This window comes from Lactuca virosa, chromosome 2, assembly GCF_052849685.1.
Source record: "Lactuca virosa cultivar CGN04683 chromosome 2, Lactuca_virosa_CGN04683_v6, whole genome shotgun sequence".
Classification (NCBI taxonomy): domain Eukaryota; kingdom Viridiplantae; phylum Streptophyta; class Magnoliopsida; order Asterales; family Asteraceae; genus Lactuca; species Lactuca virosa.
The window spans coordinates 308,787,712-308,812,786 of NC_136427.1; the positions used below are offsets into that span (position 1 = coordinate 308,787,712).

The following is a 25,075-nucleotide window of genomic DNA, read 5'->3' on the forward strand; positions in this document are numbered from 1 at the left end:
GTCCTCGATGTCCGTTGCCCCAAACAACTTCGGGTAATGCTCCCTCATCTCATCTTTCGGCTCCCAAGTCCACTCCGAACCCTTGCGGTGCTGCCACTGAACTTTTACCAACTCAACAACCTTGTTCCTCAAGGTTTTCGTCTTTCGATTAAGAATCGTCACCGGTCTCTCAATATAATCCAGGCAATCATCCACCTGAATATCCCCAAATGGTACCACTGTGGAATCATCCACTAAGCACTTTCGGAGCTGAGAGACATGAAACGTGCTATGGATCTGACTGAGCTCATCTGGAAGATCCAAGCGATAAGCAACCTGACCCACCCGAGCTAAAACCCTAAAAAGATCAATATACATGGGGACCAGTTTGCCCCGCTTCTTGAATCGGATAACACCTTTCCAAGGTGACACCTTCAGGAGAACTATATCCCCCACCTGGAACTCTAAATCTAATCGGCGTCTGTCGGCATAACTCTTCTGCCGACTCTGAGCCGTCTGGAGCCTGCTCCGAACCTGCTGAATTAGATCAGTGGTCTTGAGTACCACTTCGGTACTCCCCATAACCCGCTGACCAACCTCACCCCAGCAAATCAGGGTCTTGTATTTCCTCCCGCAGAGCATCTCAAAAGGAGGTCGATCAATGCTGGCGTGATAGCTATTGTTATACGAAAATTCCGCTAACGAAAGATACGCGACAAGAAATCCACGTCGTGAGAGGGGTCTGAATTGAAATTTAACTTCATCAAAATAATAAAATGTGCACCTGAATCGAGCGTTACACACAAATTCTCAATATTACTTGCATAGACCTACTGTGTTAAAATTACATATTTACATATACATGGTACTTACTTATAAGCAACTTGCTACAAAAATGATAAATAATATTTAATTTAAATAATCATTTGTAATTAATGAATTAAATAATTAGGGAAAAATTTTCAAGTATCTATTTATTTACACGATTTAACCCGTAACCCAAATACCCGAAGTTTAATTCTCTTGATGTATTGTTTATATTTATAGTCAAGGTTCTAAAAAGCTCCTTATGGCTCTAAGGCTTGTACTTACCCTCATGCTTTAACAAAATGTCGTTTTAAGTAAAATATGTATATAAAAATGAATTATAGTAGAAAAAATATATAAATTTATTAATTATTTACAAAATTGTCGTCTTAAGTCACGACTTACAAACGACATTGTTCGTAAAGGCTTGAGGCTTGATATTGCCATCAAGTCATGCCTAAAGTTATTTTGAACATTGCTTTTAGTCGATAATTACCCGAAAACCCAACCCAAAAAACCAACAACCCGATAAAAATACCCAAACAACATGCCATTATTTTGTGATAATTGAATTCCGTTTTTTAGAACTCGAGTTAACAACTATATTCTATATATCTTTCTTTTATTTCACTACAAATTTATAAATTATGTAAACATTATTAAACTATATGTTAAATATAAATGACTTATGAATAGTAAAGTTTTTATATTTTAAATTTTCGTGAGAAATATTTTTAATATTGATTTAGGCCTTATAATTTTGTAATTTAAAGAAAAGGTCATTGTTTGGTGATGCGACATCGACCTCCGGCGTGTCTTCCGGTCTTCTGCTGCGGCGGAGATCTGGACATCACAATCAGAGAGATGCGTTAGAGCCGTCCTAGAGACTGTGCCCCGGGAGCGGACTTCGACGATCAAGTTAGATCAGCTAATAGATCTGAGACGGTCCTCCATAGCTGGAGAGAACCATCTTGGTGCTGGTGGTGGTGTATGGTGGCTGACGGCGGCTGAGCCACCCGGCCGGAGTATAGTGGCGGCTGAGCCATGGGGAAGAGTCCTAGGGAAAAGGTCTAGGAGAGGTTCCAGAAAGGTCCTCCTTCATGGAGGAGGCACTATTCTATTTATAGTGGACAATTAGGTCAAGGGGAATTAGGGCAGGCTTTGGGCCAGCCCAATTCAGGCCCAACTAGCAGGGAGCTGGGCAAGGCCGCCCGGAGGCACCGGGCGGGGCTAGCGGGCGCGCACCAGGAAAGACTGGCAAGGGAGCGCCAGGCCGGGCCGACGGGAGAGTCCCTAGCAAGGCTGACAAGGGAGCGCCAGGCCGGGCCGGCGGGAGAGTCCCCAGCAAGGCTGACAAGGGAGTCCCCAGCAAGGCTGGCAGGAGCGCGTCAGGCCAGGCTGGCGCGCTGGAGCAGTCTAGGCCATGCTAATGGACCATATATCATCAAGTCCCCCCAGTCTGGTGTTATTGGTACGCGACCAATGGCATTGGACTGGACTGAGTCATATAAACCAACAGGAGAGTCCCCAGCGAGGCTGGCAAGGGAGTCCCCAGCAAGGTTGGTAAGAGAACGCTAGACAAGGCTGGCAGGGCCGCACCAGGCTAGGCTGGCACGCTAGAGCAGTCTGGGCCATGCTAATGGACCATATATCATCATTTGGTATTTTTTTTAACAAAAAAAAGTCTCTATATTTAACATTTTTATATGTTGACATATTTGACCCTTATTTAAAAAAGGGATAATGACCTGTGAGGGTAATTACCTTTTCGTCTTGTTCACGTTTAGGTAACTTCATTTTTTTTTACACATTTGACCATTTAATTTGTTGAATATGTTCACATATTACCATTGTCAGCTGCTATAGCACGTGACAATGGTAATATGTGAACATATTTAACAAGTTAAATGGTCAAATATATACAAAAAAAGAAAGTTGTCTAAATGTGAACATTTTTTTTACAAATTTCTTAAATTTTTTTATAATTTCTTACAACATTTTTATGATATTTTCACATTTTTTTTACAAAATTTTTTAAAATTTTTATAGTTTCTTACAAGATTTTTATGATTTTTTTTTCTTATAGGTTTTTCTTATACAATGTTTTAAACTTTGCTTATAATTTTTTTTTCAACTTTTTTTTTTGTAGTTTCATATAATTTTACTACAAGTGCTTTTAAACCAAATATTTTATACATGTTTTAAAATTCTTTTACAAGTTTTTTACTTGTTTTTTTTACATTTTCATACAATTTTACTATAACTTTCATATATTTTTTTTCTAAACTTTCAGTACAATATTTTTAAAGTGTTTCATAGATTTTGTATGACAATTTAATATTTTTTTATAACATTTTAAAATATTTTCGTTAAATACTAGTTTAAAACGTTGTATTAAAAAAATTAAAAGTTTATAAACTTCTAAGTAAAAAAGCATTAAAAAGTTGGAATAGTTTTAAAAAAGCTCATTGTGCATAGAATAGGTTTGTGTTTAAAAAATTTACAAAAATAGTCTATACCTAATACATATTTTGCAGATTACTCCCTCGTAAGGTATTGATATGTTCGTCTCTCCACTTTTTTGTTTTCACACTTTTGCCACATGAGTTTTATATATTTGTAGGTTTCTTCCCTATACTTTCATAGTTAGGCAATTTTGACCCGTTTGAATCCCCGTTTCACGTAGGGGTGAGCGCGGTGCAGTTATTAGCCAAAACCTCACCACTAACCGCAAATGCGGTTAATCCATTTTCAAAACCGTATGTGCGGTTATTTTTGCGGTGCGGTTAGACGGTTATTTTTGCGGTGGTTTTGTTTTTTCTGTGTTGCGGTTATTAACCCCATGGATTTGGTGTGGTTATTTTGTTTGGTTTTTAACCACAGTTTAGAGTTCAAATAGTTTTAAGAGTTCAAACATATTACTTGTAATAATAAAAAAAACCATCAGGTATAAGACAATTAACTATTTAACTTAAACCACAAACAACTAATATCTTAAAAACGTCAAATCAATAGTAATTAACAATAAATATCTTAAAATTGTCTAATTTTATCATTTTTCAAAGTTAAACATAAGAAAAACCAACACTTTTGTCTTGTATTATTTTATCCGTTTTTCATTCATGAAACTTATCTTATTTTTAATATTTAATAAACTAATAATTGATAATATAAAAATTGTATATAATATATGCGGTGCGGTACGGTTTTTTTGCGGTTTTTGAAAACTAATAACCGCACCGCACCGCAAATTTGCGGTTTTTGAAAAACAGAAAATTTTACCATCGGTTTTTTTTACGGTTGCGGTTTTTCGGTTGCGGTTTATGCGGTTAATTTTTGTTGCAGTGCGGTTTTGGTCGCCCCTAGTTTCACGGAAGGAGACAATTTCTGGTTACATACGTGTTAAAATAAATATCAGCTAAAGTAATTTCTTTTTCCAACATAACTTCTCAATAAATAAAAATGTATATAAAACCATTGGACTAATTTAACCCAGCACGGCAGAAGTTGACTTTAACGGATTCAGTATTTGTTTGAGATCGCAGCCGTTAACTTTGAATACATCCAACGGCTACAATCCCATCCAACCGCCTACTTTTCGACGACGTGATCTTGACGCTTGTTTTGCTTTCTAATCTACACACGCACTCCAATTACCGTTTTACCCTTTTCATTTCCAATTTGTCGATCTATCGATCATGTGATCGTGTTTATATCATCTACCTCGCTCTTTCTTCCTTCCCTCTTTCTCTCGCTTTGGTTTCATCATCAGATCCAACCACCAACGATAACGACCCCCCAATTCAATTTCTTATCACAAGGTTTGAGTTTGATCTGAATTTGTTTATTCAATTCAGTTTTGCTTTGTTCTCTTGATTATAGATCATGTCGGTTTCCTGTTGAGGTTTACAGGTTTGCAATCGGTATGACTTGATTATAATTAATTCAGTTGTGTTTTTCTTTTTTGGAGTTCGTTTTATTGAGTGGAAGATTGATTCCGTAGTTGCTTTGATTTTACGGATCTTTGGCTTGATTCGTTGCGTAGTTGGATTACAGTTTGTGTATTCGGTAATAATTGATTTGAATTTTAGTAAATTGTGACAACCCTAATTTTTCGTTTATAGATGGAATAATCGATTGATTTCTTAGTGAATTCCAGTAATCAATGGATAGATTTTTCTCAATCAGTTTCATCGTATTAAACGGAAATCGGAACACCGAGAAGCTTACAAATTACTTGAGTATTTATTCTAAAGTAAATCGTATCTTTCCTCATCTAGAATAATCCTAATTCGGATCCTTAAAGTCGTCGATTTGATTTGTGTGCAGGTGGATTTGCCATGTGAATTTGAGCAAGAGTAAGATCTGTTATTGAATTACTTGATCGTTTGATTTGTTCTACAAGAGACGAAGACGAAGACTGTGAGAAATCAAGAAGAATGATGCGGAGGGGTGGTTTAATCGGTAGCCAATATTCTCTTATGCTGTGTCCAGTTCTATCCGTTTGGGAATGTATCGTTCGTAAAATGAGGTATTCGTTTAGACCTGAGTGGGTGTAGTGGCAGGGGTTCGTACTTTGTAGATCTAGATCAAAAACGATCATAGTGATAGTGATGATTTATAGTGTTTAGAAAGAAAGAAAGAAATTTTAGTAATTAAGAAAGTTTTAGTTTTCTGTTTCTATATAGAATTAAGACATGGAGTGTGGTAAATCAGCAGCATCTGTTGTTAGAAAAGTTAAGAAGAAGCAAGTGAAGGACGAGCTGGATCGAATCAAACAAGCAGAGAAGAAGAAACGTCGATTGGAAAAAGCCCTGGCAGCTTCAGCCGCCATTATTTCGGAGCTGGAGAAGAAGAACCAGAAGAAGAGAGAAGAACAACAAAGGCTAGATGAAGAGTGTGCCGCCATAGCCGAGGCGGTTGCTTTGCAGGTCCTAATCGGTGAAGAATCCGACCAGAGCCAGAAGGATGAGGAATGGTATCCTTCATGGGGATGCTATGACTCGGGTCAAGTTTGGGGGAGTCCGAATGGGGAAACGGGTTGGGTTTCGAGTGGTTATGGAGGGCCCAGATGTGAATGGAACGGGTATGGATACGGGTACGGGCTGGGTGATGTTCATGTTGTGGAGGAGAGAGAGTGGGAAGGTGTAGGGGAGGTGTCAGAGGGTGCTTTAATGGCGGCACAGGCTATCTCTTCTCTCCAGATTGCAGACGATACTGTCAATGTCAATGCCTTTGTTTTTAATAGAATGGTGAGAGGGTGAAGTGAAGCGTTTTATTTTGTGTGTATTTGATTGAGTGAGAATATGTGAGATGTGGGGTTTGTGTTCTTTTGATCATGTTTCTTCTTGAAATCATATTGTTCCCTAAGGAAACTACATTATTGCAGTCTGATGATGATGTTATCAATAATATTTACATAACCGACTCTATACTCTGTAGTTGTTCAGTTATGTGGGTTGTTGCTTTTGATTCGTGCCAACAATTCTGCATATGTTCTTATTGTATTTCTTCGAGCCTTCTTTTTTACATTCAACACGACAACGACAAGACAACGTGTTAGCGTTATTTGTTACGTAGAATATGACAAGACAACACGTTGTACTATGTTTAACATGTATTAAAAAGGACAGTATTCAACAAAATTTATGTAGAACACAAGACAAGAAGTTGTACTATATATAACATGTATTAAAATGGATGATATTCGACAAAATTGGATTTTTTTTGTCTTATCCAAAGTGGAAAATAAAAGGATGTCTTGTAACCTTTTGGAGTGTTTTGGAATGTGTACTTAAATTTTGAAACAACTTACTACTTTTTGTAAGAGTTTTTAGGCCATTAAATTTTGAAACATCGCCTCATATATCTACATACGTAAATAAAGGAAGAGAAGAGAATAACGATCATGTGATACTTTTAATAAATAAATAATTATTTTTATCTATAAATATTAACATATTTTATACACATTCACGTTTACAACAACCAATCATATCTTTCTAAACTACCAACTATTTCTCATTTAACAAACTTCAAAAAATAAATCAACATCCAAACAGGCAAACACTTCACATATCCCAAACACATCCACTTTCGATTCATCCAAGACTCATAAACCCTTAACATAACACCTCCCCAATACCCACACTACAAATCACGGGCCCAAGAGTTGATGAATATACTATAATCATGGCCTATTCAACAACAATCAATGTTCTAACAAGTAACAACCATTCCAACAAAATTACTTCCCCGAACCAAACATCAAACCAATTTAAAAATACTTATTGACGGTAGTAAGCTAACATAAACTAACAAACACTTTAAATAAACAATCACAGACGTCCCCTTTGTCTCACTAAAATGGTGGAGAATATGGTAAGTACTAGCATTCAATCTTGTTTAAAAGGCATAAATACATCCCTCTCGTGCTTATCATTGTAACTCTTTTTTGCACAAACCAAAGATCACTAGTCTATGTTCCATCTAGTTTCATCTTTTTTGGTTTAATGCCAAAAATTGCAATTGTGCCCCCATCAACATCAGTCACAAACAAACTGAAACAATACAATATCTTATGTTTTGTCCTATGCAACAAATGAGACCTTAGCGAGCTTAGCTTAACCGAAGCACAAATATCGTATTATAAACCTTCAACAACACAATTCAAGTATATATAACATATGCACTTCACAGACGACGAATCTAAGAGTTCTAGTTATCAAAGAAAAGGAAAGAAGGAGAATGATGAAATAGAGTCCCTTTTGTGCATGAATGGGAAAAGAAAACACACATAAATGGAACAAACATAGGATAGGATTTACCCTGTCTGTAAAACTAGTACACAAACAAAGCAAGCAGGAAGAAATGTCCTTCTAAACCTGAGACTCTTGTTTTTGCAGCAGTTGTGGTTTCTCATTTTCAAGTGTAGTTGTAGTACTGGTTGATGGTTTTGCTCCAGCAGCCACAAGGTTTTTAAACCAGGAAGGTTGTTGAAATCTAGGGCTGTTGTTGTTGTTGTTTCTATTCCCAGGGGAATCCAGAGCATTATTATTATTATTTGAAGTGATTCCAGCAAGAAACCGATATGCCACTTTGCTAGCTGTCACTATCTCTGTTTTAGCTTGTCTGAACTGTATTTTTCATTTCAAATAATAAAACCAAATTCAATTATAAAATTTATTAATAACAACTCAAACAAACAGTAAAGTAATGCTCACCCGAACAGCTGTGGTTTCCGCTATTTCTACAGCTGTGTCACCCGCATTAGCAAACCTGTTAACCCAACCTGTAAAATACCACTCTATAAATACTAAATCATCTCATACACCCTTTTTGTGGTTTATATCACTTTATATTATTTTGGTTAATGGTGTTGACTTACAGGGGACAAAATATATATAGTGGCTTTTATGTATATACTGCCCCTAAAAATATTGAAAAATTACAAAGGGAAGTGAGTGTAGGGTAACCTGGAAGTTTAGGGACACCGAGTCTTTCACAAAACTCGTTGCAGAAGTGATTGCAGTTTTTTGACAGCAAGTCATAACAGTTTCCAGGCCACTCTCGGCTAAGTTCTCTCAGGATCTGGTTGACTTTAAATTTGGATAAGTTTGTTTTTCCAAGAACAATGCATTCACGATATGTGTACATTGGGTTCTTTCTAACAGGGCAACTAAAAACTCCAGTTCCTTGTTCACAGAACCCAAATGACCATTCGTCTTCTCCATAAACCTGTTGTTCAAAAGAAATTAAATATAAGCACAAGATAACAGCCTTTGGTGCCTAAGTTTCAAGAAACATGTAACGGTTCCTACTTTTTATCAGAATGTATGAAGTCTAGAACAACCAACCACACTTGATCATGTTTTCTTTAACAAGCAAGAAAAAATCAAACATTCTAAAAGTTAGCACTTGGACCAGAATATAACATATTCATCAACCAATACTTGATGTTTCCACTGACTGATTCTACAAACCTAGCATATACTCAAATACTCCACAAAAAGAGCAATTATATGTGTAAAATGACCTAAGCGAATCAGCTATGCCACTTGCAATCACATATTTCATTAAGATTGACAGATGTTAGTGTTTAAAACTCGTTGTTGAATGGAAGGAACAACTTATGTGGACAACAAAACCAGATACTGGCATTCTGCATGAAGAATGATTGTCAAAAGCGGCATCTTTAAGTTGCTTCATCTGACATGGTGTGGAGTTTCAGGGGGACATCCCTTGTAGCAGTTCGGTCAAGTGATAACTAAGTTGTAAGTTCAATATTCCTCCATGCAACTGGAATTAGATCTATGGCAACGATAAACTTCCAAAATTACTACACATTACTACAGTGATTTATCAACTCTCTGATTTGATAAACCTAGAAAAACAAATGAATCTACATACCTAAAAGTCATACAAGCAAACATCGATAAATGACATCAAACCAAAGTTTAACAACAAGAGCATAAATTGGAACCCTAGATCGTGTCGAGATTTACTTAACTACAGAGAGAGAGAGAGAGAGAGAGAGAGAGAGACCTGAACGGCGCTGTGGAAAATGCCGCCGAGACCGATGCCGTCTTTGAAGATCTTGTTGATCTGAACAATAGTGTTGTTAGTATTATCCGAGCCACTATTCGTCACATCATATATATGGAGCATAACCTCCGTCATCTCCAGCACTTCTCTCTGAACTCGATTGACAAACCCTAACCCCTTTCTTCCCCCTTGATCTCAAATCAATACTCCCGTTTCAAATTTGAGATTTGAAAAGAACAAATTCATATTAAAGTAAAACAACATTAATCAGAAACTTCATCATCATCATCATCATGACGACCAGTAGCTTCTATCGAGGGTTTCCTTTTTGCTGTTGCAGCCTCACGAGTAAAAACGTGGCTCAATTATGAGTAAAAGGCAACGATTGCTGCATCAGTTTCTTGATTTCCGATATCTATTATTTATTTTGTTTTTTATGTTATATTTCATTTTTTTAAAGATATTTTATGTAATTTCAAAGACAACCGACCCGAATGTGCGGCTGCCGTAAACGAAAGGAAATATTACGAATGGAAATATTCTATAATTTGTTTTTTATGGGATCTGTGAACTAGTAATTACAATTTTCTCCTTTTACTTCTATGCAATGCATTTCATATTCCTAACCGAGTAACCGTTCTCCTAGGGTTTTATTAGGGTTCTAAAAGGAGCGTTGTGACATGCACCAAGGCGTGAGGTGTTACTCTGTCGTTTCGAAAAGTTTCATGAGGCGTGACACATGGTAAAACGTGTTATGGGGCGAGTTTTTCTTTCAAAACATGTTTTTTTTGTTCTTTGTTATGCATTTTCTGATCCGGCATACAACCATTGATTTTATGTTAAGATTTTACTATTAAACACTTCTAAAAACTTCATATAGTTGATATAAATTTATATTTATATGATAATATAGTTATAAATTAATACAATTTTTCACCTTACATCAGGTCTTGGAAAACGCCATGATCTAGCCATGACTCTTAAAGTTTGAGACGTAACATTGATGTCACACCATACATCACGCTTTTTAGAACCTTGGGTTTATACATGTTTTTATGGGACGAGGCTATTGTTATATGTCAGAGATATATTTGGATTGTTAAGGTAATCTTTTGGATCCATTAGAGGATTACAATCAAATGGTATAAGAGCTTCTTGTTTTCATTGAAGTGCATATGGACTTTCCTTATTTTCAGGGTTTGCTATTTTTAAGACGTATGCCAAATGTTTGATAAATGTTAGACTCGTCTGAGAGCAATATTTTGGATAGCGGATTGTGATCTTTGTATGTTGAGGACTTCGATAGCGTTGGTGTGGAGAAGAGGACATCGAGAGTGAATCACGACCGTGATAAAAAAAATAAATGTGAAACGGAATTACTAGGGTTGTTGTGGTGATTTACAGGCACCTCACACGATCAAGTTCAATACCATGTGTGATATTGTGGAAAAACTCCATTAGGGTTTGCATTGCAATAGCTTCTATAAATAATTACAAAATTTACATAAAGGGTCCTACACTATATAGCATGTAAAATAATAAAAATGTGGACCAACCGTTGTCCATTGATACTATGTAGTCTTGTCAGTGAGAAAATCGGAAGAAAACAAAGAAAACCCACGACATCATCCATTGTTCTTAGAGAAACGATACTACAAACTATACAGTTAGAAAACGGGTAAAAAAAGAGAGAGAATAAGTGAGAAAACCAAATAACGTCGATGATTTAAAGTTGGATGTGTTGGTGTTTATGACGATTTATGTAATGTGTTGGAATTTGCTTGTCCCATATAGGGAAAGCATGAAAGTTATTTATGCTTAGAAGGCTTTATCTTAAATTGTTTATCAATATGGACCAAGTGCATAATGTGGTCTAACTATTAAAGAGTGAGCACGGAGTCCAATGAAATCTGAAAATCAAATTTACATTTAATTTTGATATCAGTTTTATACCAATTCTATTTAATGGAATGTAAATCTGATTTTTGGAGCATCTCCTAGAAAATCTATTTGGGGAATGTAAATCTTAGAACATTGCTGTTAGGAACCGGACCGGGTACACGCAGCGGAAACACACTATCACACACACACAAACTCACGAAAATAAAGCAAGAAGAACACAAGGATTTTACGTGGTTCGGATTCGGTGCAAATCCTACGTCCACGGGCTGCAACTAGAGAATTTTATTAAAACTCACAAGATTACAATTGGCTTGACACTCTACACTTGATGTTCTCTCAAGTTTTTGCACACCAAATATGCAAAACATACATGCATATATATAGGTGAATGTTTGCCATGTGAAAACAGAAAGAGTTGTAACCAATTTAAAGTCTACCAACTTCAAGTTTGAACATGTTGAATGCACCACTTATTTTCCAACTTTCAGTTTGAATTTGATTCTTTTATTTCACATGCATAGCCACATGTTTTCAACCTTTCATATTTTACCTAACAATCTCCCACTTGAAAGTTTGAACAACATGGTCCGTCTCTGTCATCCAACTCCAGTAATCTTAAAACAACCAAGTCTTCCAAGTCTCCAGTTCCTAAGAACAAGCTAAACTTAGTCCCATTTCTCTAATTGCAGCCGCCCCTCATCTTCAAGTACTAGAAGGGCCAGTTGAAGCTCCCACTAGCTCCAACTCAGTCGTGGCTAATCCCACCACCGACTCATCCTCTGTCTCAACCGGTTTGGACACTCCACCAGATCCAGAGATACACCGAGGACCACTAACACTCTCCAAACTTTGCAAACTTCCAACAAGAGAGAATTTTCCAGTCTTAGTCTTCAAAACCCAACGGCTCTTTGTAACTGTACCCGGAACACACCCCGTGCTCCCACTGTCACAGAATCCCCTGAATGGTTTAGAATTTCCGACTCGTTCAGTTAACATCCCCTTGGCTCCAGAATTCATGTTTGCAAAATGAACTCTCTTAGCAGTAGATTTAGCGAACCAGATTTTGTTTTGCTTAATCGGGATGGTCATACTTCCCTCAGCAGGTACCTCAACCATATACAATGACCCACGCTTCATACCTCGAGCAATCACCGAATTACCATTGACCACCATCCATTTACCACCACCAAACCTTACTTCCAGTCCTTGTTTATCCAGCTGACCAACATAAATCAATTTTTTCTTCAGCTCCGGAATAACCCTGACATTCTTCAGGCTCCATGTAGTTCCCAATGAAGTAACTAGATCAATATCTCCCATGCCCGTTACTTGAAGCATCTCGTCATTTGCTAACCGTACCTTTCCAAAATCTCCTTTTTTTAGATTCACCATCGTTTCCCCGTTGTCCATGGCGTGAAACGAAGCCCCTGAATCCATGACCCAAGAGTCCACAGAACTTTCCATATTGAGTATCAGTGCATCATCCTCAGACACACTCTCAGCACCAGCAATGTTTAATTCTTTCTTTGGACATTGACTCTTAACATGTCCCACCTCTTGGCAGTTCCAGCATTTCACATTCTTCAAAGTTCTAGAAGAACTTTTTCCCCGACTCCCACTGCTCCTGCTATTCCCTCTACCTCTTCCGACATTTAATAAATCAGAAGAAGAAGATCCACCTTGATTCTTGCGTCTGATATCTTCGCCAAGAACCAAATCTCTAACCCCTTCAAAAGTCATACCACTGGTCCCCACGGAACTCGTAACAGCAGTAACTGTTCCGGACCAGCTATCAGGTAGAGAAGCTAGTAGCAGTGATGCTTGAGTCTCGTTATCAAATTTAATTCCCACAGATGATAATCTGGACAGAATTGAATTTAGATTGTTAATGTGAACCGTAACTGAGCCTTCCTCATTCATCCTTGTAGTGAACAACTCCTTCATCAAGAACACCTTGTTAGCCGCCGATGGTTTCTCATACATATTTGACAGAGCCTCCATCATACCACGCGCCGTGGTTTCATTCATGATGTTGAAAGCAACGCTCTTCGTCAACGACAATGTAATAACTGCCTTGGCTTTCTTGTCCTTTGAGTTCCACGCATCTTCAAAAGCTTTTTCCATTTTCTCCGGTTTGTCTCCGAGTACCATGTCCAAGTCTTTCTGACATAGCAATGCTTCTAATTGCATTTTCCACCAGCTAAAATCAGAACCGTTGAACTTTTCGATTACAACCTTGTCTTCAGCCATTACGACAAACAAGATACAAATCAGGTACACTCGTGCGTGATAAAAAAAATGATTGTACCCTCCAAACCTCGCTAATCTGGCTCTGATACCAGTTGTTAGGAACCGGACCGGGTACACGCAGCGGAAACACACTATCACACACACACAAACTCACGAAAATAAAGCAAGAAGAACACACGGATTTTACGTGGTTCGGATTCGGTGCAAATCCTACGTCCACGGGCTGCAACTAGAGAATTTTATTAAAACTCACAAGATTACAATTGACTTGACACTCTACACTTGATGTTCTCTCAAGTTTTGCACACCAAATATGCAAAACATACATGCATATATATAGGTGAATGTTTGCCATGTGAAAACAGAAAGAGTTGTAACTAATTTAAAGTCTACCAACTTCAAGTTTGAACATGTTGAATGCACCACTTATTTTCCAACTTTCAGTTTGAATTTGATTCTTTTATTTCACATGCATAGCCACGTGTTTTCAACCTTTCATATTTTACCTAACAATTGCAATGTGCAAGCCTCTTATCTTAATTGATTATAAGTGATTCTACGTCAAAGTTTTTTTGGTATGTTTGTTGTTTTTCATCTAAGTTAAGTCCTTAATTAAAATTTATACTCTTTGGTTAACACAAGTTCTAACAGGATGTAGAAGATGTTCTGATCCCCTTTCCTAGAATTTTTGTTGAGGATGATCTTTGCCGGTAGAGTGGGGAGGAGAGAACTGTCCAATGTCCATGATGCAGTGGAGATGGCGGTTTGTAAACATGGATTTGCAAAATTTGATGGGTTTGGAAAAAAACACCCATCCCAAGGTTTTATATTCCACTATAAAAAAGTATTAAATAATAATTGTTCATTATGTATGGATTGGGGTTTGAAAATTACTTCCAAGTATATAATAATAGTTCATTGTGTATTGATTGAATGATTGGGGTTTGAAAATTACTTCCAAGTATATAATAATAGTTCATTGTGTATTGATTGGGGTTTGAAAATTACTTCCAAGTATATCAACAAATGACAAATTTGTAATTGAAAACATATTTACCAAATCAGTTGATTGAATTCCACCTTTATCTTTTTCAACTAATGATAGAGCTTTAATTTTAATTCGTTCAAATTCTAATTCCAATTTCAATTTCATCCCCAGTGTATTACTAAACATAACCCTGGGTCAACCAAGCTAGTGTAACTTAGTCGACACTGGCCCATGAAGGCATGAATCAACCACAAAGTTTTAAGCTCGGTACTTTAAATTTTACAAGTTACAAATTTAAAACGATATCTCTTTCAAACTATAACAAAAAAAAAAAAAAAACTAATAAATTAATATATAACCGGTTTGTCAATAATTTGAAAACCAGAAGTTATTACATTAAGCATCAACAGTAGCTTCGGATGTATTCAAGAGTTGTACAATGTGAATTCCCATCGACATCTCTGTCACAAGGCTTCTAGCATCGCTGGTATCACTATCATCATTCACTACCAAACAAAAACACACACTAAAAAGTCATTTTTACCCTTCATTATTTAGGCCCACTGCCCATTTCTTCCCTCACCTACCATCATTGGTCACCAACTGGGAAAACACTTGGCTTGTTCTTATGCCCGAAAGCGAACCATCACCATTGCTAGAGCCCACACCCACACCCACACCCACACCGGCTACAATTTCCGGTGCACCCGTCTGACCCACACCCGATGGGTTCACGGTTTCGGTTTGTTGAAGCTGAAGTGCATACTCCAAGTTCCACAACACATCACCCATAGTCGGTCTGTCAACACCATAATCCGCCAAACATTTTTCCGCAGTGTCCCCGTACTTTTTCAATGACTCTGGTTTTATCTCATCAACGATCCGACGGTCCACAATCCGTTTAAGCAAACCCTTTTTCTGCCATTGAACCGCCCACTCCCCCAAATTCACCTCGTCCCGGCCCACCAACGGGTCAACCGCGGGTCGGGCACAAAGTACTTCAAAAAGCACAACCCCAAAAGAATAAACATCCGATTTATCCGTAAGTTGTTGTCTCCGAAAATACTCCGGATCCAAATACCCGAAACTACCCTTCACACCCGTGCTCACATGAGTCTCACTCAAACACGGGCCGGATCGGGAAAGCCCGAAATCCGCTACTTTCGCGAGGAAATTATCGTCTAACAATATATTTGTCGACTTCACGTCACGATGAATGATCCCTTGGGCCGAACCCGTGTGAAGATAATGAAGCCCGCGGGCCGCCCCGATGCATATTTCAAGCCTCTTTTTCCATGATAATGGAGGCAAATTCGACCCGTATAAGTGATTCTTTAACGGGCCGTTTTCCATATACTCGTAGACAAGGATCATCTCTGATTGTTCTTCACAAAACCCGACTAGGGACACGAGGTGGCGGTGTCGGATCTTGGACAAAATTGTAATTTCCGTGTGAAACTCCGGGAGACCTTGCCGGGACCCAGGGACGCCTCGCTTGACCGCGACTTTAAAGTTGTCGCGAAGAATTGCTTTGTAAACGATACCGAATCCGCCCGAACCGATTATTAGATCTTTGTCGAAATTGTTGGTGCTAGATTGTAAATCGACAAATGGGATCTTTAATTTGGTGGTAATATTATGTGTTCCTTCTGAGAATTTACTATGTGTGCTACCTCCTTGAACACGTAATGGAGTCCAACCGTTACTTTCCGATCGTCTTGTTTTCTTTTTAATTTTCTTCCTTAATTTCAAAAGAATGAAGATTGCGAGAATTGCAGAAGACAAAAGAATTAAGATTCCCACGATCAAACGTATCAAAATCCAAATGTGCTTCTTTTTCGATCTGAATTCCCGACTTACGGGATTCACAATCTTCATAACTTCAACCCCGTTTAAGATTGCGTTTTTTCTCAAACTTGTACTCAAATCAGACGGGCCAACGCTGATTTCAAGAACCCCGGAATGATCCGACTCGATAACAAAATCAGCATAAAATGGAGATGCTAACACATGAAACGAAAGTAAAGAAAGGTCAAGATCCTTATAAGCAAGGAAGCCGTTGATGAACACATTGAAATAGAGCTGATTGACTGAAAGACTAACGATATCACAGAAATGTAATCGAACGAAATGGCGAACACCAATTCTCGAATCGATTGGGAAACCCCATGTGAGATTGAAGACGGAATTCATGGGTAGGTTTCCCCTGTTCATTTCTTGAGCAGTCATATAAACATTTTCTGGAGCGACTTCTTTTGAGGCGCCCCCCTTTTGATAATTTGGGAGCTGTGTGGTGGTGACGATTTTGGCAGATGATTTTATAGCTAAAAATTGTTCGTCTGGAACCCAATTCCTCCAAAGGGTATCGTTAAATGGTGTTAATTTTGAGCCTCCTACGTTGATTCTATGAACAGTTTCTAAAATCTGCGATGACAGATTTTTGAATTCTTGAACTCCATCGGCATTAATCGACTTTGCTCCACCATCAACGATAAGATCGATTGGAGCAGAGAACACTTCGATTGCATTAACAAACGCAAACCCGGTTTTCCCCAAAGGATCAAACGTTATATCGAGGTGAGTTTCATCCACCATGAGGATAAACTCCTTTACAATAGTGAATTCAGCACGAAAATTGCTCAAAATCAAAGACCCATGTAATGAAACACTGAAATTTGAACTGCTCAGTTTAAAATTCTGAGAATTAAACGGAGAAAAATGGAGACGTACCAAATGCGTTCCGGGTTTACTGATCCCAAAACCATAAGTCGACGGACTAGTGAAAACCCTCGCAGTACTGTAGAGCTCGGATAAATTTCGGTTCGGGTTTGATAGAGTGATTGATTTGTCTGAAGATAGAAAATCCGACCCGGGTTTGTTTGAATCACCCAAAAACTCTCTACCGTCGACCATGGCGTTTGTGGTTGAACCGCAGTTGATGAGGAAGTTGTCTTGAGGTGTGAAAGCCATGGAAAACACAAAGATGAGAGACAAAAACAGAGTTAGAGAGAGAATGTAAGAACTGACGAACTTTGTAGCCATTTTTGTTGGAAAAAGTTTGTGGGTTTCTTAAGGTAGGGGAACGATTATACAAAGAATGAGAAGATTTGAAGCGTATTCATTGAGTATGTGAGAGAATTTAGAAAGGGAAGTGGAAGTTTCTGCTGATACAGATTGAAAAAAAAAAAGGATGGTGGGTGAAAAGGTGGGTTTTGACAATTGAGTGTGATGATGCACATGGGGTTTATGAAGAATTAAGAGACACCAATAGAAACAATGGTTAATGTGGATAATGATTTTAGAGTAGTTTCATTGTTTCAATTTCAAGAGGATATAAATATATAATATTTTTGAGAGAGAATGATTTAAATAGGTAATATTTTTTTATTTTTTATACATTAATAATCGATTTTTGTTGATACATATTACCCGTTAAACTTGCTATTTTGTACACAATTAATCTTTATGACCGGTGGGTGTGAGTTTAGTCGGTTTCCGACGTTTTTTACAGCTCTCACGAGCCTTCAGTTTTCTTCTCCGGCCAAACATGAATTTTCCGACAAAGTGTATATATATATATATATATATATATATATATATATATATATATATATATATATATATATATATATATATATAGTGGGTTGTCAAATCCACCAAACAAATTACACCATTTTGTTGCAAATAAAACGTAATATAATGGTAAAAATGGGTATCGATCCTCGGGGAAATAGTTGTATTCAACTACTAATGCAATCTATTAGAACTAGTGCAAATAAACTAACTAACTACAATTAAACTAAAAGGGGGTGTTGTGATTGCTTGAAAACTAAAAGACTTGAATAACTAAAAAACTTGCAATTAAGCAAGATGGTGAGATGCTCAAATGTTGGGAACAATTGGTTAACCAAGGCAATTCAACACAATGAACATTTGTGTGTTTATCATTAGGATTCAATACAAAGTTTATCATTCATCCCAAATTGGTTATAGCAATCATGAAACATGATATGCCAAGATTCCTCATAGGTAGTATGGAGGTTGGGGAAGCCCACAACACACCTTCTTAATCAAAATCAAATATTCAATTGAAGCAATTGAACCCAAGAAGTTAATTAGCCTTAAGAATGAAGGAATCCACAATTCCTAGAGGATGTCAATGCTTACACATCCATAAAGGAGCTATGATTCATAAGCTAGAGATGATTTCTACCATCATAAAGCTCTTGTTCTAAGTAAATTCAATGATTCAATGCAAAACCAAAGAAATAAACCAACAATTGCTCATTCAAGTACCAAGCTCATGATCAAAGTATCAAACAAGCATAAGAAATATGAACTAGAATCATAAACATGAGATAATTGATAATCAAACAAGATTCCTTCAAAAACCCACAAACATTCAAGGGTTTTTAGCCAAAGTTAACCAAATAGAGAGTTTAGCCACTCATGGCACTAGAATAACAATCACAAAAGTCTAATTGCATAAATAAACTACCAATAACTTGGAAAGATGAAAAGAAACGAGTCTCAAGCTCAAAAATTGCCTTCTTCTGGTCTCCAATGGTGTAAAATCGAAGTTATAGCTGATAGATCCAATCCCCCAAGGTAATGGCAAACCAAATGACCAAAATGCCCAAAATTGGGCAGTTGCGCGGGTACCCGCGCGACGGAGATTCCACCCGCGCAAGTGCTGCTGGAATGCTATTGGCTCATTTTTCCTTCACTAACCATCCCACTACCAAAGATTCTCTTGGTCCCCTCCATATCCCACATGATTCAAATTAACCAATCATTTTTTTATCTTCAAAAATGGATACTCCAAGCCCAAAATAAAAGTCCAAGATCCATCTTCACAAGCCCACTTCATCCAAGCCTTTAGCTTTTTAAGCCCAAATCTTCTTTGGTGGATCCGTCAAGCCCAATAATGCATCGGAAAGCTCACTATGCCTAACTCCAGTCAAACCACAACCGCAATGAGCTCCAAAACTCTGCAAAATTCCTCATGCAAAATAAAAAGTCCCCGATACGATCCATGATAAAGAAAATAAAGAATATACAATGCAATACTAATAAAAAGAGCTAAAAATCTAAAATAAACTAATAAAAATAAGGAAATAAAATAAGCTATCAAATCACCCCAAGCTTAAACCTAACTTGTCCTCAAGTTAGAACAAGACAAAAATGAGCTCGGGATGAACTAAACTAAAAATGGAAAAAGAAAGATACCATAGAACTTGGTCAACATCAGTCAACATGGTCAGAATCAGTCCTTCATGGACCCTACGCATCTTCAAAATGTTCCCCGCTTTAGATCCATAAACCACATTCTCGAACCACTTGATGGGCGAATAGATCACAGCTGGATGTAGTCGCGGTGTGCAAGACAAAGGAAACAGAGGATGCGCCCAGTGGGGGCACTTTAAATCACCAATGCAGATCATAATGCATGAAGGAAAGGCGCCTCTTCACACACGATGATTCCTACATTTGTCAGGCTAAAGTGTATAATAACGAAATAGGGTTTTTCCAGCACGGTCTTCGGGCAAACATTCGGTTTCAGAGGCTTCTCCCTTGTACTGTCCTTTACAATCTACCGTCTCATCGTCATAGCCTTTTCTCACCAAAAATCAAAAATAAAATAATAAAAAAAATTCTACTTAACCTAAAATCTAAACCTAACAACTTAAATATTCAATTTTGAACTTCTGTTATTTGGTCTTCAGTCTCTTTGTTGCTCGATCTTTTTTTTTCTTTTTTTTTGGAGAGAAGTCTTGAACTTTGATTCTTGTTCTTCTTTTTGTGTTGCTCTTTTTTTTCATTTTTCTTCTTTCTTTTTGTTGCTTTTCTTTAATCTTCTTCATTGTTTCTTTTTGTCTTTACTTTTTCAATTTCTTCATTTTTTTGTGTTTTTTTCTTGTCTTTCTTCTTTGAAGGTCTAAGGAATTTCACCATGTAACATAGGACTCCAATAATGAAAATGGAGTAATAGATAGAGGCTAACATGAATACCTAATGATCATTGACAATGTGCCAAGATCAACTAAAAATGGTGGGATATGACTCAAAAATGGGTGTTGCCGAAAAAACTTGGTCTCAAAAGATGTGAATTGGGGGACCCACTTCAAAGTTCATCAAGCACCTCAATGCAAGGTGTGATAAACAAAATTTATCTAACTATCTACTCTAGACCCCTAGAAAAAATGATGACCTATCTTAAAAAGGTGGTGAGAATCTAACTAAGTAAGGCTCGGACGAGACTCGGGAGTACTAAGGGATACTCCCCCCAAAATCAAGATGCGAGTCTTCAATATCTTCAGTGTCTTCAAAATACCTTACCGGGCTAATCTTTGCTCGCACACATTGGCATGACCAACCACATCCCTCCGCACCTAGACCCAATCAAGCTACCTACATCTGACCCCCACACAAGAGGTCTCAAAGTGGTCTGTGAGGCTCAAAACGTGTCCCATTTCTCAAATACAAGGAATTCCATATCAAGACCCGGGACCAATCTATGATTCAATACTTATGATTCAGCGCTATGGTACCTGTAGGGATGAGAAGACAAAAGAGAACAAAAATGCATGAACTTAAACTAGAATGCATCTAAAAAGTATGAAAATTAGAAAAGAAAGAAACAAAATATGCAATATTTTTGAAATTTTTATGCAATTTTTATGAATGACCTAAATGACTTACTCTAAATGCAACAATATACAACCTAAATGCAATCAAAAATAAAATATAAGAATACATCACCCCAAGCTTAAAATTAAGCATTGTCCTCAATGCTTAGGATGAGAGTAAGGAATGATCGTACCGGGATCAAGGTGGAGGAGGCCCGCGAGGACGGTATGGAAGCAACACATGGGCCGCACAATGATGTGCGGGTGAAGTTCTTGGCCGCCTAAATACACATGGATGAAAGCTTGGTCGCGCAAAGGAAACATATGAAATGACTCGAAATTTTCTTATGAAGTGACATATTTGCGCGGGTACCCTCGCAAATTTAGGCCGGTGGGAGGCAGGCCGCACAAGAGATTGCGAGGGTGGGTATCAAGTCGCGCAGAACCTGCGCAGGCAGTTGCGCGCATACATCAGAATGTATCCCGTGTTGGGGGAATTTTGAGCTCGGATTTGCGCGGCTAGGGCTGGGCCGCGCAACGTTTGTGTTGTCACCCACGCAAATTTTAGATTTTTGGCACTTTTTTGCAAACTTTACCAAGATCATTGCTAAACCTCAAGATGCTTATTTTGTGACCAACTTCAAGCCTAGAAACATCCAAACTTCAAGCCGATATTATTTATTCACAATGCATTTATTTAACGTCTTTGCTAAGACATAGCCCCGCTTCCGTCAACTTTCATAAATCGGAGTTTCCAATGTTACGTTGTCGAATTCTCACATGTCAAAGCCTTCATAAAATGGTTTCAAACGGTGCCCATCCACTTTGAATATTTTATTAGTTTCCAAACTCTTAATTTCAACCGCACCATGATCATACACTTTTATAACAATAAAAGGTCCGTGCCATCGAGATCGCAATTTTCCTGGGAATATCTTTAAGTGTGAATGATAAAGAAGAACTTCTTGACCCGGAATAAAGTGTTTTTGGGTTATGTGTTTGTCATGAAATGCCTTTTTCTTCTCTTTGCACCTTTTAAACCTTTTAATTATCTTTTTCTTGACCACTTCCATCATTGTAGGATTCAATCTTCTTTGAGCCTCTCTCTTAGGCTTGCAATAATCTTCCATAATAATCTTGTGTGTGCATACTTTAGGGCTTATTCCGTTTATTGGCTCAATCACATCAACCCGATACAATGGAGAAATGTTGCTAGGGTACCTCATTGCTTCAAAGATGTTAGAAAAGAAACATTACATCAAAATTGTAGCAGAAATAGGATTATGAAGCCAAGAGCTCCAACTAATCTTGGCTTTTGTGCACCTATTAAAAATCCAAAAAAAACCCTATAAACAACATCATCAAAAAGCATGGATTTCCTAGGGGAAGGTCGCTCCAAAAATCACAGAATTTCTGAAATTCCAATTGCACCAAAAATAAGTCAAGACCACTGCATCAAAGACCTTTAGGTGACCGACTCTCGAAGAAGTAGAATTTGACCACTGGATAAGAGACTCCACAGAAAGTTGAGAAGGAATTCGTAAACCCCACCAAAAAACAATATGTGACTATAAAACAATCAGCTCGGTAAACCCTACAAAAATATGGTCAATTATCTCCACGCTACAAGAACAATTGGGATATGGAATCGAATCCACCATAATACCCTTATGAGATAACCGTTCTCTAGTAGGGATGTTGAATAACCCTATCCTCCTTATTCAATTATTTATTTTTGTGTTTCTTTTTGCATGTTTATACTTCCTTATTAATTCGAATGATTCAAACTTCCACAGTCATTCATACTTTTAGAAGTAAGTAGTGAATTATGACTGTCATGAATTGATTGTAGATTTTCGATTGAGGTTAAGATGTTGCAATTGGAATTGCTACAATATTCATGAGTACTTTGAAAATATGGATTTTGAGTATTGGATAAACCCACGCTTAGAGATTACTTCATGGATCTTGTCACGAGTAATTCTAAGACGATAATATCTTTTATTATTCAAACGGAGATACATAAGTTATAATTTATGAATCGGTTGTGTATTGGTATTACGTAAATGCATTAGTTACTTGATGTTATAAAACGTAGTATCATATATGATTTGGTGAGTAAGGATTACAATTATGTAGTTAAAGTTTATTCGTTCATCTTGCCCTAACAGGAAAAGTGATATCATTAGGCCCCTCGATGGTTTAATGTTGAAATTATAAGTGTTGGGCCCAACCAGAACTAATTGATATACTTAATTTGAAGTCCAATACTTTACAAATCGGGAAATCGAGAAACAGAATCTTGGACAATGAGATTGATTCTGACCCATGTCTCCTTTCCATACGATATCTTGAAGAACGAAGAGATAGTTGATCACTTATCTTAGGGTCGACGACTAATTTGAATCAAAGTTTAGCAGTGGATTAGGAAAACACACTTTGTTGTTTACTTCAAGATCTATAACTGCAATTGTAGTTACAGTCTTATCCAAGTGGGAGATTATTGGATTGGGTGTCTAATCCAATAACTAAATGAGTATATTCTTGAATTAGAAGCAAGTTCATTTTGGGTTGCCCTCAAAACTAGCAACTAAGAAGGATTGCATTTCGAGAGAGACGATAATTTGTTAGTTTATTATGTTAATAATAAATTAGTTGAAAGTTGAAATAAATGATTTATTAATATATTATATGATTAATATATTAATTGGAAATTGTAATTATTACTTTAGAGTTGATCAAAAATTAATTTGAATTAATTTTGAGATTAATTAGAATTAATCAAGGTGCGAGGACTGTAGCTGATAATGCTTAAAAGTTGAACAAGGGAAGGGTTCCAAAACCTTCCCTTGTGGACAGTTTTGGAGTACCCTTATCGGGGCATTCTACAAGCCTCCCTAATATAAGGAAACTGGATAACTACGACTTTCATTTAGATTGTTTAGGCTAATAAGCAACCTATCTAAAATCTACTTTTTACGACGCACTTTGTCATATTGGGTTGAACGCGGAACTTCAAACGATCATAATTTCTCCATACGAAGTCAGATTTAAGCGTTCCTTATATCCCTAAAATCATCATTACGACCACTTCCTCTTTCGTTAAGGCTTTTCATCCTTATTATTATTCTATTTAAGGCGCATATTTTGTTCTTATTTTATTATACTGTTTTAAGCATGTATACTACATATATCTACACATAAATCACATAATACTCATAATGATCATTATCTATTTCATAAAGGGTTACAATTGTTGACCATTACAATTATATCATCTAACTAATGCCTAGCGAGAAACGCGGGTGTTACACGTCACCCATCCACACATCCTCCCAGAATGACGTTGAAACCCCATCACCAACTCTGATATGACAGAAAGACCGAAGGTCAATATCTTTCTATTTCATCTGGGTGAACATACGAATAACCCCATACAAATGGCCTTGCCCTGTTCTAGTATAGGACAAAGATCTGCACCCACCATCAATAGTTCAACACCATAATTAAAGAGATTTTATAACACGAACCCACAAAAGCTCAGGGCTGTGAAAAAAAATCTCCACCACCAACGAAAAATAATAGCTCTATTGAAAGGAAAAACATTGTCGATCCCCAGACCTCCTTCATCCCTGGAAGCTAAGACTTTGTCCTATCTAATCTCATGCATACGTCTCTCATCCACATCTGCACCGCAAAAGAATCTAGCCCTCAAACCCTGTAACGATTTCAGAACCGAGAGATGGGTAAGAAAAATGGACATCATGTAGCTCCCTAACGATCCCAAAATAGAAAAATGGACAACATATAAAAAGGTTTTTTATAATTGTATTAAATATTACTTTAATACTAAAACTATTTAACCTTCAACTATAACTCAAGAGTTTTTGTAACTCATGATATCTTAATTGGTTAACTTAGAGTGTGTGTGTATATATATATATATATATATATATATATATATATATATATATAT

At 37.2% G+C, this 25,075-nt stretch overlaps 3 protein-coding genes across 4 annotated transcripts; 1 reads left to right on the top strand and 2 right to left on the bottom strand.

Moving 5' to 3' along the window:
- The first annotated feature begins 4,453 nt into the window (after positions 1 to 4,453).
- On the top strand, positions 4,454 to 6,209 carry LOC145161623 (uncharacterized). 2 transcript variants are annotated; one of them, XM_079081179.1, is made up of 2 exons: positions 4,454 to 4,607; positions 5,116 to 6,209. In XM_079081179.1, the coding sequence occupies exon 2, from the start codon at positions 5,484 to 5,486 to the stop codon at positions 6,048 to 6,050; it is 567 nt and encodes a 188-aa protein (XP_078937305.1). In that variant the 5' UTR covers positions 4,454 to 4,607; positions 5,116 to 5,483; the 3' UTR covers positions 6,051 to 6,209. The 2 variants fall into 2 exon arrangements, with proteins under 2 accessions (XP_078937305.1, XP_078937306.1); XM_079081180.1 differs by having other exon boundaries at positions 4,459 to 4,709.
- A 1,298-nt stretch (positions 6,210 to 7,507) lies between these two features.
- On the bottom strand, positions 7,508 to 9,658 carry LOC145161624 (deSI-like protein At4g17486). Its single transcript, XM_079081182.1, has 4 exons — positions 9,331 to 9,658; positions 8,262 to 8,523; positions 8,010 to 8,077; positions 7,508 to 7,922 (listed from the first exon to the last, which is right to left on the bottom strand). The coding sequence occupies exons 1-4, from the start codon at positions 9,463 to 9,465 to the stop codon at positions 7,665 to 7,667; spliced, it is 723 nt and encodes a 240-aa protein (XP_078937308.1). The 5' UTR covers positions 9,466 to 9,658; the 3' UTR covers positions 7,508 to 7,664.
- A 5,044-nt stretch (positions 9,659 to 14,702) lies between these two features.
- On the bottom strand, positions 14,703 to 17,739 carry LOC145161625 (Protein kinase superfamily protein). Its single transcript, XM_079081183.1, has one exon. The coding sequence runs from the start codon at positions 17,510 to 17,512 to the stop codon at positions 15,050 to 15,052; it is 2,463 nt and encodes an 820-aa protein (XP_078937309.1). The 5' UTR covers positions 17,513 to 17,739; the 3' UTR covers positions 14,703 to 15,049.
- Between the last annotated feature and the right edge of the window lie 7,336 nt (positions 17,740 to 25,075).

Bases quoted from the DNA above. Each gene is read 5' to 3' on its own strand.
- LOC145161623 (XM_079081179.1), top strand. From the start codon at position 5,484: ATGGAGTGTGGTAAATCAGCAGCATCTGTTGTTAGAAAAGTTAAGAAG.
- LOC145161624 (XM_079081182.1), bottom strand. From the start codon at position 9,465: ATGACGGAGGTTATGCTCCATATATATGATGTGACGAATAGTGGCTCG. The intron at 8,524-9,330 runs GTCTCTCTCTCT...TTTGAACAACAG, and splicing joins TTTTCCACAGCGCCGTTCAG to GTTTATGGAGAAGACGAATG. The intron at 8,078-8,261 runs GTTACCCTACAC...GGTATTTTACAG, and splicing joins CGGTGTCCCTAAACTTCCAG to GTTGGGTTAACAGGTTTGCT.
- LOC145161625 (XM_079081183.1), bottom strand. From the start codon at position 17,512: ATGGCTACAAAGTTCGTCAGTTCTTACATTCTCTCTCTAACTCTGTTT.